The sequence below is a fragment of the Hesperophylax consimilis genome, chromosome 18, assembly GCF_061612785.1.
Source record: "Hesperophylax consimilis isolate HC1 chromosome 18, BYU_Hcon_1.0, whole genome shotgun sequence".
Lineage (NCBI taxonomy): Eukaryota > Metazoa > Arthropoda > Insecta > Trichoptera > Limnephilidae > Hesperophylax > Hesperophylax consimilis.
The window spans coordinates 30113789-30135649 of record NC_142853.1 but is presented as its reverse complement, the minus strand read 5'-3'; the positions used below and the strand labels follow the sequence as shown (position 1 = coordinate 30135649).

At 31.7% G+C, this 21861-nt stretch overlaps 1 protein-coding gene across 3 annotated transcripts in view; it reads left to right on the top strand.

The window, feature by feature from the left end:
* Positions 1-21861, top strand: part of spri (Src homology 2 domain-containing protein sprint) — a 428719-nt gene that overhangs the window by 105505 nt on the left and 301353 nt on the right. For 2 of the 3 annotated variants that reach the window (XM_089642789.1, XM_089642788.1), the window contains exon 2: positions 6607-7286. The exons of the other annotated variant lie outside the window; for it this stretch is intronic. In XM_089642789.1, coding sequence (XP_089498915.1) covers positions 6718-7286 — 569 coding nt within the window. In that variant the 5' untranslated portion in view covers positions 6607-6717. The remainder of the gene's footprint in view (positions 1-6606; positions 7287-21861) is intronic. 3 annotated transcript variants of the gene reach the window in all.

Genomic DNA, 21861 nt, shown 5'->3' with positions numbered 1-21861 from the left:
AATTAAAAAAACAATTTTGATATCTACTTTTTCCCTTGTCTCATATGATTTACACTTATCAGTTCCAATTCTGAAAATTGAAAGTTTGAAAAATTAAACTTGAAAAATTTTACGCATTACGGAATAATACAATTTCAAATCATTTCACGCATACACCCATGCACCGATCATGTATATTTGATAAGAGAATCACTAGTAGGTACGCCGTGAATATAAATTTCCTGTAATTATGAAATTACGAAAAAAATGTTGTAGAAGTCAGTTTGTTCATTCACTTTGAGCAATTTGTGCAAACTTTAAATTTTTGAGATGTCCCCCTATAGAAATGGACCATCGAAATGGATTCAGTTGTCGGTTTTCTTCCAATCTTATCACGTGTCCTCTCTGAGCCATCACAGTTTTACATACATTGTTTTTGAGGGCTTTCTAACAGAAGTTGGTTTATGTAATAATTTTACCTAGTTAATTTTCTTGAATGACTTCAAAATTTCCTCATAAAATCTTCTCTTCAATATAGACCATTGTTACATAATACCAATAATAATTTTTTAAACGTTTTGTTAATTTTTATTGTGGTTTGTCGTACATTAGTATTCGTTGGTTGGTCCTTTGTTCCGTTACAACAAACTCACATTATCTCAACAACTATCTTATTCTGCATTTTTGTCGAATGAAGCCATTGTCTGCCAAAATTGCTGCGCGAAATATTAACCGGCAGCCATGTTGGACTGACCACATGTTTTCGACCATTGAATAATTAATTAAAAATTATTATTATCACTTGTTGTCAAGTTGGCGACCAATGAATGCGGCGCGTGGCTTTTGAATTAGGATTCAATCAAACGGGTCGACGAAGTAGAAATACACCAAACCTACTATTACAAAATATTTAGGAAAACAATTATTTATTTAAAACACTTTCAAAACAAAGCGAGTTTGCACTTAAATAATTGTGAGTTGTTTTTATACCTTAATATCTGTCTACACATATTTGTAGTTATTTGTTTACCTCAATATCTGCATTACACATATTTGTAGTTGTTTTATACTTTAATATCTGTCTTACACATATTTGTAATTGTTTTTAAAAGAAAATCTGACCGTTTGTATTCTACATAGTCTCTTTTTAACAATGGCCTGTAAAAGTAAGCCACATTTTTGATCAGCCTCCTAACTTGTATGAGAACCTCCAAATAATGTTTTTCTTACTATTTTTAACTAACTAAAACATTTTAAGGTGTTTGAATAAATAAGAATAAATTGAAAAAAATAAAAAAAAAAACTTTTTTTAAATCCCATACAAGTTAGCAGGCTGCTTTGAATGAGTGTCCCGGCCTTGTGATCTACGAGGTTTTGGTTTTACTGGGTAAGCCAAATTATCATTTTCCGGAATTTATTAATTCGAAGATGTGTATATAAAAATACTTATTACATATCTGTCGTAGAAGAACTTGTTTGCCTGAAATTAAGGTATATCAAGAGATATCTTGACCACCGAAGGGATATCTCCATGCCATGGCTTTTGTAACTTACGAAATAAGAATTATTCTATATCTAACATTGTCCATTCCAATTTCAAATCGTTCAGCTTCGCTGTGCCATACGTGGTACTTTGAGTTCAAATGAACCACATAAGATAAGATAGATTGCTAGGAATTAAATTCGTATAATTACGTTTTTGGAATTTAGATAAAATAAATAATTAGAATTGTTAGTTTATTTTTCAAGCCAATCGATGTTTGTAGTGGTAGTTTTTGGAAATCCGTTATTTCTAAATCTGTCATTTCAAGAATTGAAAAAAAAATATAGTAACATCACATTATGTGTTTTATAATATATTATATTGAGATACTATTTTTCGTTCAGTGTGGTGATTATTTTGTTCTATATTGTTGTTTGTAGATTATTAAGAATATACATTAGATTAAGTAGAATTCAAGGATACTAAGGCCCAGTTGTTTTGCAGAAATTCACGTATTAACAAAATTTTATGTATGTTTGATGGTAAGAATCCTCCAAGGCAAGAATTGAATAAAATGCTGCTTTTGATCGTAAGTATAGGTACCTACCTATTTTGATTTATAATTAAATCACTAACACACATTTTGGTTTATCAAATAGGTATAATGTATGATATAATAATAATAATAATAATAATAATTTATGATAATATTCCAGGATGTGGGGAGGTTAATGCAGTATTTTTCTAAAATATTAACATAGTGCGTGACATTTTTATATACAGTAAAAAAAATATTTTTCTATAGTTTTAAGTGAGATATTTCTTAGTTTTGCTGCCCCTGGTCTGGCCCAGGGGGTAAGTCTCTCGATTAGCAATCCGAAGGTCGCGGGTTAAAATCCCGGCGTGCGCAAGTAAATGTTATTTGATTGATTTGGGTTCTTTTAAAATTTAATCATTTAACTTTTATTTACATACGGAATATTTGCGGCACGGTCCAGAGTGGAAGATACTGTCAGTATCACACTGGTGTAACATCACTATCGGAAATTGAAATGTTGCTCGAAATGGCTTTAGCCATGTTTCGTTAGCAGATCTGAATAACCAGGTACTTGATAACCTTCCTCTTCTCCTCACCACTACCTTCTGCTTCACAAACTACCCAGATTGGGGATGCCTTAGTCTCACTGGCTCCAGACGGTTTGAAACAGTTGAGACTCTTATGCGCGATTCACGTAAAAAAAAGAAACTTCATTCAGTTAATCTTTCACATAAATTGCACTTTAAAAAGGTCATTAAACATTCTAATTTAGGTTGGTGCATGGGTATGCTATGTGAAATATTCCTGCGCAAAGTTATCATTCAAGTTAAATGAACTTGTAATTTTCAAAATTAAAACAAATTATCGTATATCAGACAATCAGTATGTATAAGAATCGTACTCGTAATCGTAATCGTAGAAAGAAATAAGGTATTAATTATCTGTTAATAATTTATTAAGCCCTTAACGAATGAATTAACAGGTTTCCTGTTCAACTTTTAGTAAATTACGAATATACAGGTTGTCCGAGTGTAAAGTTCACTAACTTCAGGGAGTGATTATACATGATGGTAGAAGTAAAAAAGATAAATAACTTTTTCGTACTTCCAATGTTCATTTTCCCATTAAAAATATTTTTTCATTGAAGAATATTTATTTTTACATACAAAGAATTCATCTTAAAAAAAAACTACCTTAAACCATTAGAATTTCCAGTAAACCCATCTATCTTTTTACTTTTAAGATCATGTAGAATCATCCCCCGAATTTAACGGACTTTACCCCCGGACACCGTGTTTATTCGTAATTTACTAAAAGTTTATCAGAAAACCGGTTAATTAATTCGTTAATGCCTGTAATCCCATTTATCTCCTATTGCCAATAATTTGAAGAAATTCGTAATAAATTAGCAATACTTATCTTCGTCTATCTAACACACTGCACCTTTAACCTGTCTTTCTCAGGTCCTTATTTATGGTACAATTTTTGTCACTTTTTACATAATTTCAATTTATAATAAGTTACCAATAAAAGTTTTTTTTCTTTTTTACTTCTTACATCATAAGTTAGCGCACTTTACCCCCTGGAAACGTGTATTATCACGATGTTGGAAAAATGTGTTCATGAAAATACGAATGTTTTCGCAATTAATCATGATAGATGGTAAATGCACGTTCATTCGTTGAGACCTGTAATACAGTTTTAAACCGGATTACCAATAATTTGAAAAAATTCTTCATAAATTAGCAACACTTATTTTTCTCCGTAGAAGCGTGAATTCTAAATTAATTAACAGAGATATCAATAATACCGATCTTTCAATCAATATTAACACCTCAATTGTTTTGGACAGTTAAAATAACATATGTGCGTCCCCCCTCTTTATCGTTATAAGTGACTCCACCACTATTTTCGTATTATTATTACCTACCTACATACTTTGTAACATGCGATTAGGCAATGAAGTTAACAAATCGTTAAAGTGTTTTTATGGTAACGTATCACGATTTTACAGGCAGTAAACAATCCCGTTCAGCGCGTATTTTCTATTAATTAGCATGCCACTACAATTAGGTGTGTTATTCTTTTTTATAAGTGAATCACACACAATGGACTGCGATGCTTTTGTTGGTTGGTTAACGCAAGACGGTGAAACTGTACAAATTAGCTTCGTCTGAAGCTCTTCTTAAGAGGAAGCTACAAGCTAAAAATGTGTATATTCTTGGTATACCTTATATCGTAGGTAATAGGCATTAAAATCGCTTGACAAACGGAGTCTAGAAACGTTCGATTCCAACCAAAAAACTGGTTTTTATTTATTTTGTAGATAGTTTTATAAGAAAACAAAAAAGTTAATCAAGTGAAACTGTCACAGATAATCTTAGCTATAATACTGTATTTTTTTAAGTAGTTTCCTTTACGCGTTCATACTAAATCTATTATCTATTGAAAAAATATATTTTTTAGTAGTTTGCATTTATATTTTTTATTGAGTAATTTATATTTTCATTTGTATTCTACTCAAGCGAAGCGATAGGAAAACCTTCAATTTATCTAAAGCATATTTTTTGGTATTCATAATGTACACCAATTCGTTATAAAGATTAATCAAAATAGTGATGTTGCATTAAACTTCGTCTTAAACTAAACAGAAAAACGTAAAGAAGGCAATGCACCACGTCGTGTAACATTTGGAATCGGGCCGCAAATGATAACACTCTTTATATTGATGGTGATAACGTTTAAATTCCCGCTCTACAACTGCCGCCTGTTTTGATTTATGAAACAAAAAACATCGTCAAAAAGTGTGTTTAATTTAATTTTCTTATTTTTAAATTAATTACTTAATTTGCCACATTATACAAAAAAAAACATAGATGAAAATGGTTCTTTAGAAGGAGATTTTTCACTTAAAAGCAGTATTTTCTGGGCTGATAAAAATACTGTTCTACTGGTAATAAACACGTGCAATATCTTTTTAGATTCTCACGGCCAAAAGCATTTTTATTTTTGTTTTTGGGGTGTTATGAAAGGAGTTAGCGCAACACGGCATAACACCCCAAAAACAAACAATAAAAACGTGCAATATCGTTTCAAATACATTCCTTCATACCCGTTCATGACAACTTTATCATGAGCAACCTCGACTTTTTTTTACAATTGACCTTCGTCTTGTTTCTGACAATTTTGTTATTCGCCATTCCAATTACGCGACCAAATCAATTTCGTTCATCATATCAAACCGACAAAGAATAATTTTCTTCAATTCCTAAATTTAGTTTTGAATTGAATCTTTCCACAGTGCTCAAATCACAAGAAAACTCAAAGTTGTTTTTATATAGCCGCTGTGCGCAGTAGTTATAGTACATTTATTATTCCATGTGCGCACTGCTCTAGGCGGTGTCGGCAGGTATATGACCTTGTGTAAGTACACTCACCGGTCACTATAATAACCTATGGCGGTGCCTCACAAAGATTCTGCTCTTCAATATCAACATTGTTATCTAATGCAACATTCAACCCATAGAGTTTACAATACATTGGTTTCAAGATAAATGTTCTGTTTTTGAACTATTTCAAAATAAAATACTGTTTTTAAATCAGAATTCTCTCAGAAATCAGACTCTCTCAGATTTTAGTATTCCAAATCGACATATGCAATAAAACATATTGAATGTTAAACGCAAACATAGATAAAAAATTTTAATGCTGAACGCAAAAATAGATAAAGTTTCTATATGTTGAACGCAAACATAGATAAAGTTTTTAAATGTTGACCGCAAACATAGATAAAGTTTTTAAATGTTGGACGCAAACTTAGATACAGTTTTTAAATGTTTATCGACATAGATAAAGTTTTTAAATGTTGAACGCAAACAAAGATAAATTTTTTAAATGTTGGACGCAAACTCGGATACAGTTTTTAAATGTTTATCGCAAACATAGGTAAAGTTTTTAAACATGTTTGTTTTTAATGAGTTTTATTATTCCAATGTAATAATAAAACTCATTAAAAACAAAAATGTCTAGAAATTGTTACATACGACATAGACAAAGTTTTTAAATATCGAACTCAAACATAAAGTTTTTAAAGTCTATACCAATGGTTTTTACTGTGTAAACTGTAATTAGAGAAAAAAAGTTTTTAATTAGACATAGGTATTGCAATATACTTCATTGTCACTCCATTTTTATATAAAAATATTTATTAAAAAGTTACACGTTAAAAAAGATTTTTCAAATGCCAAATGTTGTTTTAACGACTTTTTTTCGGGATCGGGATGTTTCGAATTATATAGTTGAAAATACCGGAATATTGTGTGGTCAAGTAATTCTGTTGACAGCTTAGAGAAAATGTTTGGAGACACATTTTAGAAAAAAGGCAAAATTTTCGGTTCAAATTAAGATGCAAATCGACGTCGTTCGAAAAAAGTTATTGAATTTTTTTTTGACGCTATAATACTATAATTTGACCATATTTTATAAACACTGTCGAATACATTCATCAAACGTATTTAAATTGGCGTAATAACTCAGAAAAGCATTATTTAAATAATTCTTCAGGTTATATTTTTATGCTAATGCATTTTCTCTTTCTAATTGACAGCTAATAACCGATTAAAGGTACCGCCGAGGATTAAGGAGTTGTGATAATATGTGAGAAAACATCGTTCACTAGAACTCAAATGTGAGTGATAGCTTCTACCAGTGATAAACGATGGCGAATCATCCAGCCCTTGTGGCAATCACACCCCAAACTCCGCATCAAAACGGCATTAGCTTCATTAAAAATATCAGCACAAGAAGCAGCTTCTGTGGAACTCCAACTTCCATGAACCATTCTCTGGTCTCCAACAGGAAGAGCTGGAATGGAAATGGAACCCTTCCTCTTCAAGCAGCCAACTGTCACATTGACATCTCTCCCATAGAAGACAATCCACCAGTTTTGGCTACGTTCAAATCTGGAACTGCTGCAAGCACCGGTACTTTCCCCCGCAAAAACTGCAGCAACAACCAAAGAGACACGGAAAGTTACTACAGCAGAGACAATAACCAAAGAATACTGACTAACTTTGCCAGCCAAAGAAGTAGTAATAATGGCAATGCCACTCCTTTATTCGAGTTTGGAGGAGAGTCAAATGCGGAGGCTAGACACAGTTTCAGTAATGATCGCGAGGTGTTGACTCCGAACGGTAACTCGGTGGCAGCGGCCATCAGAGCCAATGAGATGAAAAGGGGCGCCGGAAATGCGAGGAGATACGCTGAGATTGGAAACTGGAGCGCTAGGTAAGTTTTCAACTTTTTTTATTTATTTATTTATAAATTCACGCCCGGCTGGGCTTTTACATGTTATTTTCTTATTTTTTTACGAAGAACATAACAAAATCAAAAAGAAAAAGTAAAATCAAAAAACAAAAAAAATAAATAAAAAAAAAAAAAAAACACAACCTCTTAAACAAAAACAGTGTCAAAACGAAATAAAGTGGAAACTAGACACTCCACCATGCAAGATGGAAAAATATAATGAAAAATTACAAAACTTTGGTAAGATAAACAGAGCTACTTAGTTTATATGGTTAAATTAATTATAATTATACTATATTTTATTTTCCGATTTTATGTCCGGATTAAATCTTCCCCATAGGAAAAACTTAACCCTTCCACACACTTTTCCACAAATGATCATCTAGTCAATCAACATTATGCAAGTGCATTATATAAGCAAAATAAATACAAAACTATACAAGAACAACACGTCAACTCACCAGAGATCAAATGGGAAAATAATTCACCGACTCCAGATATTTTCATATCAGAGGGTTCGGCTCGGTAGAACTCCTAACAGGGCCTATAAATCCTACTGATCCCTCAACATAAATATTTAAAAAATATTTCGTTATCCTACATGTATTTAAAATGACTGATTTTTGCATTTTTATATATAAATTACTTAATAGATAATTTTTTAATGAGAGATATAGGTATAATGCCAGTAGCCAAAATAACGAATATTAATATTTTTATAGTCTGAGAATGCCAAATTCTTTAAATTAATTAGTTAAATTAAATTAAATTAAATAATTATTTCATTATATCTTCAACATAAAACATTTAATCTGTGAATTATTTTTAAGAGATTCTTCCTTGTCTAGTGGTGTACTGTATCGCAGGACTGTGGTGGGGTAAGAGGGGAATGCGGGCATTTTTTTAACTAGTTGGAATAATTTTGAACCAAAATCGTTGTGCACAAAATATTAATTCATTATTAAGAAGATTTGCCTGTTTGTGTTTGTATAACGAGACAATAATTATTTAATGACAGTGTTGATAACTGCTTTTACAATAATAAGTGGTAAATTTTATGATATAACTCAATAATATTTCTTTTGATACGAAACGGTTCTATTCTGAATTTTGACATTTCATACTAGATAAAAAAAAATTGATCGCGCTGCGATCTTTTAAAAGGTTTTATGTATATATTTCATCCATGGTTTTAAAATATATGTGTTAACTACTCAGGCTAATTTGTTCGGTTTTGGGAACAAACAGCTATTATCCGTAAAGTCAATTTGTTCGCTTTCCGGAACAGCTTATATCGTCTCATAGAAATCGTTGTCTCCCTTACCGTCATAGTTAGAAAAATAAACTAAACAGTGTTGGAAGGAGAAAACACCAAGCTTTATATTCAAATATAGAAGTTTACACCAGAATAATTCAAATGCACACCTGTGTGAAACTGTTGTTTTCAATATCTGTATTTTTAGTTCAATGTTTAGACGAAAAAACGTAAGATAAGTTATTAAACCATTTTTAAAACTTCAAAGATTATTTCTAGTTTATAATATTTAAAAATGATGTTTGAATTTGAAGGCGTATTTTATAACCTTACACACACAGTTTTTCATTTTCGGATAAGTCCAAAAATATTCCATTTACTTAGATATCATTCAGAAGCGGGAATACACAAAAATTCTCCGTCTTTAGACAGCATCTGTGAGAAATGTAATGGTCAATATGCAAGAGGCCTGGAAGAAATTAAATTATTAATTATATTTAACTTTCAAATAAATGGATTTAGCTTTATTAATTCAAAACATGATTTATTATGTCGGGGGAGATGGAAAAATACGCACTTTTAATTTTAATTTCGTTTTTTAAGTCACTTACGCGATATGTCAATTAGTATGCGGCGCCGTTATAGTCGCAGCCGACGGCGACTATGTTCATATCAAGAGTTGGATTATATTCATAATATCGTATTAGAATTAAATCACAACCCAGTCTATACAAACCTAGCGTAGCCCACAAACTACTTGAAAACTGGGATATAACTCTAAAGGGGACGCGAGCAGGCGTTATTAAAAGTTCCCCAACATTTATAGTAACTTTTAGTAATAATATAAGTTAATTCAAGTATTAATTCAAAGTAAACATTCCATATTTACCGTGAAGCGGAATTCGTAACCTTTGCCGAAATTAATGCCCCTTAAATGATCAAAAGACAATTGCGTTTAAATTTTCTTTTATTATTTAAAGATTTGCAAGGAATAACAAGACGTTATATGCAAGGCGTTTTTTTAATGTATCTGAAATGTATGTATCAAAATAACCATTACTTAGATGGTAGGTCGAAATAAAACGAAATCTAATACACAAATTAAAATTGTAAAAATAAAAAAACTGTTTGATTTTCCCTTGTTTGTTTTAAACGAACTGTCAAACTCGAATGTGCAGAGAATTGAATTTGAGAACAAATTTCAAAACTAAGCTAGGTGTTACCATAATATCGAATACAGTTAGTACCAATTAAATAAATTTCTTGAATATTATGCCAAGCTGGTACATAATAATAAATAAAACATAACTTTTTATATAATCATAGACCTAAAAATACCTGAACAGAGCATTAGTGCAATTTTTTATGAATGACATCGAAGCTAAATCTGTGGTGAGGGGAAATTGCCTGGTAGCCATCTTGTATGACAAAATTTTGAAATGATTTATATGCAAACTGCGTCTGTTGTTAATGCAGTTATAACGGTATATGATTTCTTTTTGGGTGTTTCATGATACAAGGAAAGGGATGTGTCATTCAAAATTTTAAGTAGGTTTTGGCATTTTTCATACATCTTCCCCCTCTACCCGCGGCTTCAAATTTTCTCATATAGCTCCGTCCAGGGCTTTTTAGAATCATGTATATAATAGGTGTACTAATGTACCTGCTTATGATTAATTTATTTCTTTTAGATATTTAAATGAAATATTAGAACATTTTTTAAAAATGACAGACTATTGACAATATCGTTTTACGAACATATGAATCTACGACTCTCTTTCATCAAAAGGAATTTTGTGAATATTTTCATTGAATAGTTATTTTGTATATCAGGAAAAATGGACTCTAATTGCCCGGAAAAGGGGTCTTACTTCGTACGAATCTTACTATGTTTTGTTATGCACAAAATAATTTTATTGATTCTACACTTCATTTTGCTGTGGATCGCATTCACGGTCTACGCGTTGGGTGTGGAACTAGACAAAAGTTTGAAAGATTTGCGTTTCATGATTGGCGATCAGATTGATAACGCAGTGATGTTGGAATCGGCTAGCATCGTTCTGATTGTGGGCACAGTTTTATTTGGCATACCAGCTGTGCTGCTCGGGAATAAAATACTCCTCAAGCTTCACGTGATCATTATGGCTGGTGTCGCGTGGTTTTTGTCCTTCTTCTTGTTTGTTTTGTACAAAGGGTACGACAGCTTGAATACTGCTCAAGTAAACGCGCGATACGTCACTGCGTTTGAGAACGCCCGCGATCGGCAGGACGTGAAGGGACTCAATTACGTGATGAAAATAGAACGCTATCTGAAGTGCTGCGGATTTAATTCTTCCAAGGACTATCCGAGTCAGGTACTGGAGTCTTGTTGTACGACTAATTCCCCTTGCCCGATCGAGGACATCCACAAGGTCGGTTGCGCAGAAGCGTTGGACAAGCGCCTGAAAGGGCCTGCGACTAACCTAGTGTCCGTGTTGAGCGTAGCTTTAATCTACATGGTTTGCCTCTTAGTGTACCTGTTCTTCTTCGCCTATTTACTGCACAGGAGAAGAAATCACAACCCCAAGACATCAAAAGGACAGACGTCGGATGAAAACGAACATGAATTATTAGAACAATGATTCTTTACATTCAACATTCTAATAAAACGATGTATTTTCACAATTATTAAATTATTTATTTTTAACAGTTCAAGATGAAAAAGAATAAGAGAGAAAATAAAAAAAAATATGCCTGGGTCACCCATAATCAACCCATAATTTTTACATTGTATCTTTAATATCTATTTAATATTCTTTGACCTTTATCAATATACTTTCGACGATTATAATTATCATAAATCGGAACATACAGCTTTTGTAAGTTAAATTTATATACAGTATTTATAAAACACAACTTAACTGCCTTAGAACAAACTATTGTATTTGAAGTGATAAATTGAAGAAATCCACTGATTCGTTTTAATTATTTCCTTTAAGTATTCTGGGCAGGAATACAAATGGCAGTTAGTCCCAGAATTTCTGCACTGAAATAAATCCCGACTCCTTGTATTACGCAGCGGAATCCGAAAGCTTATCAATGCAAGCAATTCTGGACTATCAAATGGATATTTTAGAATTTTATAAAAATATACCGATTCAATGAAAAGCCTTCTTTCTGTGACAGTTTTTGTCGAGTGTTCAACAATATTGCTGGAGTTCCCACATAAAACTTATTATTTATATATTTACTATATTTTTTTGCCTTTTTATTAATTAATTGTTATTTAAAAATGTTTCTGTATGTATTCTGTTTACCTAAATGCTAATTATCGTCTGTATGTTATCGATTTGAAAACCGTGAAAAAAAATATTCTAACGGAAAATTCTCTCTCCAATTAACAAATGTGTTTATAATATACTTTAAATAATTCCAAATAAATACATAATAATTTTTAGATAAGGTTTTATTAATTATTTCCGTTTCACATATTTTGTTGTCGTGGTTGTACTTGTACTTGCTTGTAATGAACAGAAATTCATAACTAATTTTGACACGAACAACCTCAAGCATTATTGCTTTAATTAGACGACATATCATTTCTTTTCTGATCTCGCCTGGTCAGAATTCTAGATCTAAAAATATCACTATTTATTCAGACAGATACAAAACCGTAATTACTAAATAAAAATCATAGACATTGCGATACCATTATATCGCACACAGTAATTTATTCTTTTCTAAATTGACTAAGAAAATGTGCACAAATCATTCGTGAATTTTGGTTACCTACGTACTTATAATTTATTTTTACACCACCAAGAAAATTTTTGATACATGTTTGTTTTATATTGATATTCTCCATACGTACTCAAAAATGCTGCCCTTTATACAAGTTTACATTGAGAGTGTAGCTTGTTTTTTTTTCGAGTTAGCTTTCGTTTTCGATTTAATCCGGAGTCGGAATTTTTATGCATCTTAAAAAAAATCGTCACTAGGGGTTAATGTTAATGAAAAAATGTAAATATAGTTTTTTTTTTTGTATTAGGCAATTCACCCTAAAGAGAGTGCTTTGTGCCGATTGGGTTAAGATATATGGTTAAACTGATGTGAATTATCTATAAGGGGACTGGACATATCATATATTAAAGTCATTCAAATCTATAAACTTATAAAGAATAGAATATACGCGAGAGTTGTTGAGAGACAGCAAATATGGAATACTAAGGGGAGACTGGTGGGTGATTTTAATAAGCAATCGATACATGCCCTTGAAAGAAGAATGGTTTTTACAATTGAAGAAGACATGGTCAAGAGTCTCATCCTCCACACCACACTGGCATAATGAACTTTCGAGTACCCGAATTTTAAACAAATGAGTTGCTATAGAGCAGTGGCCAATTCTCATTCTCGAGATACAGGAAATAAAGGATGGAAATGTATTACTGAGAAAGAACGAAGAATCCCCTATAATAAGAATAAATGATGTTAACGACATTCCAACCCAATAATCATGTACCTACTAGAGTAAGAAATTTTTATAATTAAATTTGAAAATGGATTACTATGACGATTTTTCGGTCCCAGACACTAAGGTTTATGAAAATATGACAGAACTAAATAACTACATAATTGAGGGAAATACAGATTTCAATTTAATAAATTTAAATATAAGAAGCATACGCAAACATTTTGATGATTTCTGTATTTTCCTCAATTCTCTAGATTTTCGTCCAAATGTAATCATACTTACCGAAACGCAAATGCGTGACTCAATACCCTACCACATCTCCGATTATGAGACTTACTCACTACCCTGTAAACATACTTCTCACGATGGTCTCTCAATATTTTACAGTTCAAATAAAATAACTAACGTAATAATTAATATCCCCAAATTTAAGTATTCTAATGCCATACATTTATCCTTCACACATAACAGTAAAACATACTCTATACTTGCTATATATCGCTCCCCTTCCTTAGACTCTAAATCCTTTATTACAGAACTTAAATATTTTATAAATGAAAATAATTGCAATCAATCCGATTTCTCATTTATTGTAGGTGATATAAACATCAACATTGATAATTCGATCCTAAACCCTATTGCAAACGAATATCTAAATGTTATATATAGCGAGGGTTATCTGTCTTACATAAATAAACCCACTAGATATGGCCATCACGCTGATTCTTGCCTCGATCATATATTACTCAAAACTAATAAAAATTTTATACCCAGATCAGCTGTCCTAAAATTCGATATCACAGACCACTACCCAACCTTTTTCGGTCACAGTAAATTAAATTTTCATCATACAACTAAAGAACAACAAGTGGAAAAAAATAAAATTAACTACCAAACACTAAACAATTCTCTAAAAAAAGAAACTTGGAACCAAGTTTTATCCAATGATGACCCAAATCAATCACTGAATACATTCTATTCGATATTAAATAATAATATCAAAAATAGTCTAGAATTAACACGAACACCTAAAAGAAAACATAAAAAAATTAAACCATGGATCACGCGTGGACTGATAATTGCAAGTCAACACAGGAACAAACTGTACAAAATTTACAAAAACCATGAGAATTACTGTATGGTAAAAGGTGTACCATCTAATGGAAATTTACGTCAGCAATACATAATCTATAGAAATTTTTTTAATATTCTTATGAAGAAATGTAAACAAGAATACTATGCAAACCAATTGCAAAAAGCTGATAATGATTCTAAAAAAACAATGGCAAGTCATAAATGAAATAACGAATAGAACACACAAAATAAAAAGATTTCCCGAAAAAATTGTAACAGACGATAAAATAGTCATAACGGATGTAGGAAAAATCGCAAATAAATTCAATGATTTCTTTACAAACGTTGCCGCAGATTTAATAAATAATAATCCCTCATTTCAAAACAGTATACATAAATCAACCCAAATAGACATACCCACCCCCGAATATACTCCTAATTTATCTCAATTTAAACGGATAACTGAATCTGAAATTATAAAACACATTGACAATCTTAAAACAAATACAGCCAATGGTCCAGATGAATTAAGCTGTATCACAATCAAGTCTATTAAACAACACATTTCTATGCCCTTACAACACATTTTTAATTCCTGCCTTGAAAAAAACATTTTCCCAAATGCATTTAAACTCTCAATTATTGTACCCATACATAAATCTGGATCAATCTCTAAACTTGACAACTACAGACCAATATCGCTGATATCCCAACTTGCAAAGATATTAGAAAAAATCATAAAGATACAAGTACTAGAGTTTCTAGAATCTAATGCACTCTTGTCACCACACCAATATGGTTTCAGATCAGGTCTTAGTACTGATGATGCTTTATTTAATCTAACAAAAAAATTATACACCAATCTAGATTCGAATATGAAAAGTTTAACAATATTCTTAGACCTAAAAAAGGCTTTTGATACCGTCAATCATAATAAACTGCTTGGAAAACTTAATAATATGGGAATCAAAAATAATTGTCTGTCACTTTTAACAAATTATTTACTTGATCGCAGACAATCCACAAAAATTGGCGTAAATATTAGTAAACCAGCATCTATGAGACATGGGGTTCCACAAGGAACAGTTATAGGTCCGCTTTTGTTTCTAATTTATATTAATGACCTATGTAATATTAGTATTCCGGGAAAACTTTTCTCGTATGCTGATGATACTGCAATCACAGTTCATGGTAAATCCTGGGACGAGGTCTCTAAAAATGCAAATAAGTGCACAATTATTGTCAAAGAATGGCTCAATCAAAACCTTCTAACTCTGAACTGTGAAAAAACTATATATATATTCCTTTTTATAATACCAAAAAAGCGGCACCCTTAACTCATCTAAGTATAAGGTTTCACAAAAATACTTGCAATCCTGTCTTATGCACTAACTGTACAGAAATGAAATCGGGGAATACAGTTAAATATTTAGGAATTATAATAGACAGCCAACTCAAATGGACAAATCATGTAGAAAAGCTTGTAAATAAACTTAGATATTTAACTTATATTTTTAAACGTTTAAATAACATAGTAGATATCAAAAGAATCAAATTGGTGTATCATGCATTGGTGCAATCATCAGTATCTTATGGAATAATTGCATGGGGGGGGATTTATAACACCCATATTAAGCCACTAGAAATAACACAAAAACTAATACTAAAAATAATGTTGCATAAAGATATGACCTACCCCTCCTTGCAATTATTCGAAGAGGCTAAATTGTTAGAGATAAGAAAAATTTACTGTACACAATGTTTAAAATATATATTTGCTCGAAATTTTCTTTTTATAAAAAATGAAAATCGGTCTAGTAATAGGGTAAATAATGTATTTAAAGTTCCACTGTGCAAAACAAGGCTTGCGCAAAGACATGCTTATTTTATTACACCAAAAATTTATAATGCACTCTATACCAATACAGATATCAAATGTGAAAATATATCATCCTACAGGAAACATAAAAATGTAATAAAGTCTTGGATAAATACCATAGATATTAATATTTACCTGCTGTAACATCTGATCTTAATCTCTATTAACTTTTAACAAATCCTTATTAACTTTTATTTTTCATATTTAATCCCGTAAATACAGTAAATAATGATTTTACTATAAATATTTTCATTCTTTTCTTTTCAATTTTCTACAAAGATAATATGTATATTTAGAGTAATTTTAACTGAACTGCCTTAAAGAAACACAAGTATACCCACGAACTGGCGATGCCTATGTGGGATTTTTTTGCTATCATACATTTATGCATATTATTATTTTTATGTATATGCTGTTTATGAACTCGTGTGTGTGTACGTGTATTGTGTGTGTATGTTATGTATGGTGTGTAATACACTATATATGTATACATATGTGCATGTGTACATATACTTTTCTGTAATTCGCATTGTTTCTTTCTTTTTTTAATATGTATGTAAAAAACATAATTTGTATTTTAAAACCATGTATGTAACAAAAAAAAAAAAATTAAAAAAAAAAAAATCTTTTGGACTTTTTTATTCCGTGGAACCAGGGTTTACTTGGAATATGATTTTGTATTCCAGCATAGAAAGATCCAGTTTGAGTTTTCGTGACTGTCCAATTTTCTTCCCAGGAACGAGACATGTTGGATTTAAGAATAGAGAAGACGTCAGAGACAGGAATTTTAAAATCTAAAGGAATAGAACCAGATACAGTTCCAAGTTTAGCGAGAGAATCAGCTTGCTCGTTACCCTCAATTCCTAGATGGCCAGGCACCCAAACCAGTATTGTCTTAAACATAGATTCGTTTAAAGAATCGAGGATGTTTTTAATATTACAAATAACATAGTCTTCTGGACTTCGAACGATATTAGAGGAAATTTTTAATACTGCACTTTGAGAGTCAGTACACAGTAAGGCTCGACGAATATTGAGGAGTTGGATTTGAATTAAAGCTTGTTCAATTGCGAAGCATTCTGCAGTAAATATGAAAATTTCTTTAGGCAATTTATAAGACAGATTAACATTGAATTCAGGAATATATACCGATGCGCCACATTCTTTGTGGTCGGATTTGGAACCATCTGTGTATATGAGGGAAAATCCAGGAAACTTTGAAAATATAAAGTTTTTAAAATGTTCTTCAACATTTTGAAAGTTATTAGCTGATGATAAAATGTTCGTCCGGAAGTCAGAAATTATTACGTTTGGGATAAAATTAATAGCATTAAACGGGGTACTGTAAATAGGAAGGATTGGATCATCTTGTAGATTTTGAAGGTTAGAAGACAGAGATCTAAATGATAGAAAACTTTTTAGTAAGAGAGGGAACCGATCTCTATCTATTACCCTCCTTCTGTTATTCAAAATACTGAACAAACGATCGAGACTCTGTTCCAATGAGTGACGCGATAAAGATAACGCTTTGAAGATATATTTATCCGCGAGGTATTGTCTTCTCAAAAATAAGGGAGGATCTACACATTCTATCTGAAGAGCATTAATTGGAGAAGATTGCATTGCCCCAATAATCATTCTGAGCCCTTTTGATTGGATTCTTTCAAGTTTTTTATCCAGATATTTAGGAAGTGGGTCGAAAAGAAATGTGCCATAATCCAAGTGACTTCGAACGAGGGAATTATACATTAGTTTAAGAGTAGTAGGATGGGATCCCCACCATACTCTGGAAACAGCTCGCATCATATTAAGCCCCTTTTCACACTTAGCAGAAACGTTCTGAATATGCGGGAGCCAGGAAAGCTTATGGTCCAAAAGCAGGCCAAGAAATTTTATTTGCTTAACGATTTGAAGGGGGAAATTATCAAAAGAGACTGTAAAGTGAGGCAGTTTTCTTTTGCGAGTAAAAGCCACTACCTTGGTTTTAGAGGTAGCTAAATTCATTCCATTTGTCAACATCCAAACTTTAATATTATGTAAGGCCAAATTTAATTCCTTCGCAGCATGTGATAAATTTTTGTGAGATAAATATATGAGAAAATCGTCCGCAAAATAAAGTCGCTTAATAGACGAAGGGATTACAATGTCTAAATCACTAATATAAATATTAAATAATAATGGACTGATTACAGACCCCTGGGGTAGCCCTTTCCAAAGTTTGCGCTTCAATATGTTTGAGGAAGAGTGGATAATAATGGATCTGTCTGTTAGCAAGTTGATAATAAATTGAACTAATTTTATAGGGATTTTTATTTTAATTAATTTTTCCTTCAAAACATCAATTAATACATCGTCGTAAGCTGAAGAAAGATCTAGAAATGTGGCCAATGTACAAGAGTTAAGGGATTGAGAAATACGGATATCTGTTGTTAATAAACTTAAATTATCCATAGTAGATTTCTTTTTCCGAAAGCCGTATTGATTAGGAGGGATAATACTGTGATTTTCAACAAACCATTCTAATCTGTTCTTTATCAAATGTTCCACTACTTTAATTAAACACGACGAAAGAGCAATAGGACGATAGGATGAGACTTCGGACGGATTTTTCCCTGGTTTTAAAACCGGGAGGATTTTTTGAACTTTCCAGACATCCGGAATAAATCCTGTTTCAAACATGTTATTAATTAAGGATAAGAAATATTCAACCGACATGTCGGAGAATGCTTTAAAGAAGTTATAAAATATTCCATCAGGACCCGGAGAAGAGTCAGAAAGAGATTTAATTACTCGTTTTAGTTCACTAACTAAGAAAGGAGAGTCTAGCCAGTTAGAGTGAGATGGATATGAAATAAAAGAGGGCATTTCTTCACATCTGGCAACTGAAGGAGGGGCAATCTTATCAGCAAAACCTATAATAATTTCCTCCGGTAAATATAGTTAGTAAAGAAAAAAAGCAATCGAAATGCTAAAATTGAAAAACAATCATTTTTGGGTTCTCTATGTAATGTATATTCACCATTTTCCCGCTTGTACTACGAGTTTCCCGAAACCGTGTGTGTATAAGCACTGGCGATGCACTACGTCGTGTAATTTTTTAAATTGAGCCGCTATCAATAACAACCCTTACGTAGATGGCCATAAGGTTTAAATTCCCGCTTAACACCATCCGCCTGTTTTGATGTATGCAAGAAAAAAACATGGCCAAAAAGTGCCTTTTATTTTATTTTGTGGATGTTCAGGCATAAATATATAAATTTTTTTCGATCATTTTATAAATAACTTAATTTGCCACATTATACAATAAAATCATAACCGAAAATGGGTTCGTAAGTAGGAGCTTTTAAATCAGTTTTCATAGGCCTTTACATTATTTTTTTCTGGGCTTATAAAAAGACTTATCAAAAAAAATACTCGATTATTTCAAAGGCCAAGATGTATTCTACTCGCAGTATTTAATTAAAGCATCTGAAACATTTCTAGGCGACCAAATTTTCAAACCAAAAACACATGATTTTGCATTACTACGTATGGCATCGCCTTAACGTTTTATTTAAATATTTATGCTTTTTATTTATTTTCTATCTATGGAATACGTTTTACTTTATAATAAATACCTATATTTTTATCTTACCTTTTTTGGTTATAACAAATGAGTCAATTGGTATCAAAACTGGTCAACTCCACTTTAGGTGAATTTTCAGGAAACACCAAAACAAGTGCTGGATTTGACTATTTTTCATACAACAGCAGCTTTTTAAACCGGTTTCTCTTACAAAATATGCGGATATGACTGCTTTTGAAATATAAGAACTGTTCTTTTGTTAATAATGAACACAGTTCAATACTTAGTTTATTTTTTTTTAATTTTGGATCTGACCAGTTTTGATACCAAACAACTCAAATATGAACGTATGTTTTTTTCACGTATTTATTTTGAATTTAAGTGTCATTTTAAAAATCGGAAATTATTATTCAGACAAGCGATAAAGTAGGTACCTACCTATAAACAGAACATTGTTTTATTTTAATTAATTAATTTTAAATATTATATTTGCAACATAAGTCTGTTGTTTAAGTTTTGTCAGATTTCGTGATTTTCAAGTTTACTAACTTTGTTCATTGAAAATGTTAATTTCTGCACGTGTCTTTGATGAATCAATCCTATTTTTATAATATCACGTGATTTTTATGGGTCAGCGCTAGTTTAACATGAAAACTATATGTTTGTAAAATATTAAATGTGACGCTTCATGAACCTATTCATCTTGCATTTCCAAAATTCTCTTATCTCGTTTTCTCGTTTTACTCCCCTAATAAAGCATCCAGCCTAAACTCACAAATTGTAACAAGTCGTTACATTAATATTTGAGTATAGTCTACTCCTAGTACCTGATGGGAGGCTTTTCGGCTACCTTCTCCGCCCCATCTAGGCTTTTGAATATACCTAATCTCCCCGTTCATTCACCCTCTTCAATCAGCAGCAAGGTTTAGGAAAGATGTTGCTCGATACTGTAATGAATTTTAGAGGTAAATCAGGTTGTACTTTATTCAAAGGTAGAATTGAAGAAATTTCTGATTTGAAACATTGCTGGACAAGGCTAAAGCTGCATTTTAAATATTTATTTTATTTAATATAGTTTTTATTACATAACAACTGTGTTTCGGTAAAACCCTGAAAGCCACGTTTTTGGGGAATGTTACTTTTTAGTGTGGAGGTACCTAGCATCGTTATGCCTTTTTTTCCAACTTTATGTCCGGTTAAATCTTCCCCACAGGAAAAACTAAACCCTTCCACACAATTTTCCACAAATGATCATTTAGTCAATCCACACTATGCAAGTGCATTATATAAGCATAATAAATACAAAAAAAAATCAAAAACAACACGTCAAATTACCAGAGATCAAATGGGAAAATAATTCACCGACCCCAGATATTTTCATGTCAAAGGATACGGCTCGGTAGAACTTCTAATTGGACCTATAAATCCTACTGATCCCTCAATATAAATATTTAAAAAATCTTTCGTAATCCTACATATATTTAAAATAAATGATTTTTGCATGTTTATGTATAAATTCTTTGACAAATCTAATACGCCTAAATTTTGAATGAGAGAGCTAGGGATGATGCCAGTAGCCGAAATAACAAATGGTAATATTTTCTTATATTTTTATTGTTTTCATTTTTTCTTTAACCTTTCCTTTTGATTTCCTTGATTAATATAATTGCTGTCGACCTACCTAATTTCTACCGCCTTATACCGACCACAAAGGGTGTGTTGTGTGTTCAGTAGAAAATCACAAGTCATCCTGTCAACATCTAAACTGTGTCTGATTACAGAGCCACCCTTGTTCAACCGTGTCAAAACTGTAAAGCCATCGTGAGCTTGCGAGTTTGTGGTGGTAAAAAGTGCATTTTATTTAAACCGCTCAATTGAGAAAAGCGGAAGAAGAACAGAAACGGTAAGTCTGCATTCCGGAATTCCAATCCTCTTCTATCCTCTGTGCGTCGGTACCTTGATTCCGTCTGCAACAAGGTGGTTTCATATAGAATAAATATCCTTTGAAGTTCAACACGGACCCATAATTTTTGTTGATTAAAGCTTTATGCTGAACATTAAATTCACGCCAATTTTTAAAGGTTTTTTCAAGAAACTTGAAGTATAAATTACTCATCTCTCAAATCTCTCAGAAGTAATATCTTATGAATTATTTTACATCAACTTTTTTAAAATAATCACATTTATAAGAAAAATGAAAATAATTATTTTAAAATAAATTAATGGATGATCTTGAAGAGGATTGTATATTATACAGGCTGGGGCAAAAGTAATCACCCGATGTTCTTTTGCTGAACTTTTTTTTTATGATAAACTTTGGTACTGCTTGTTATT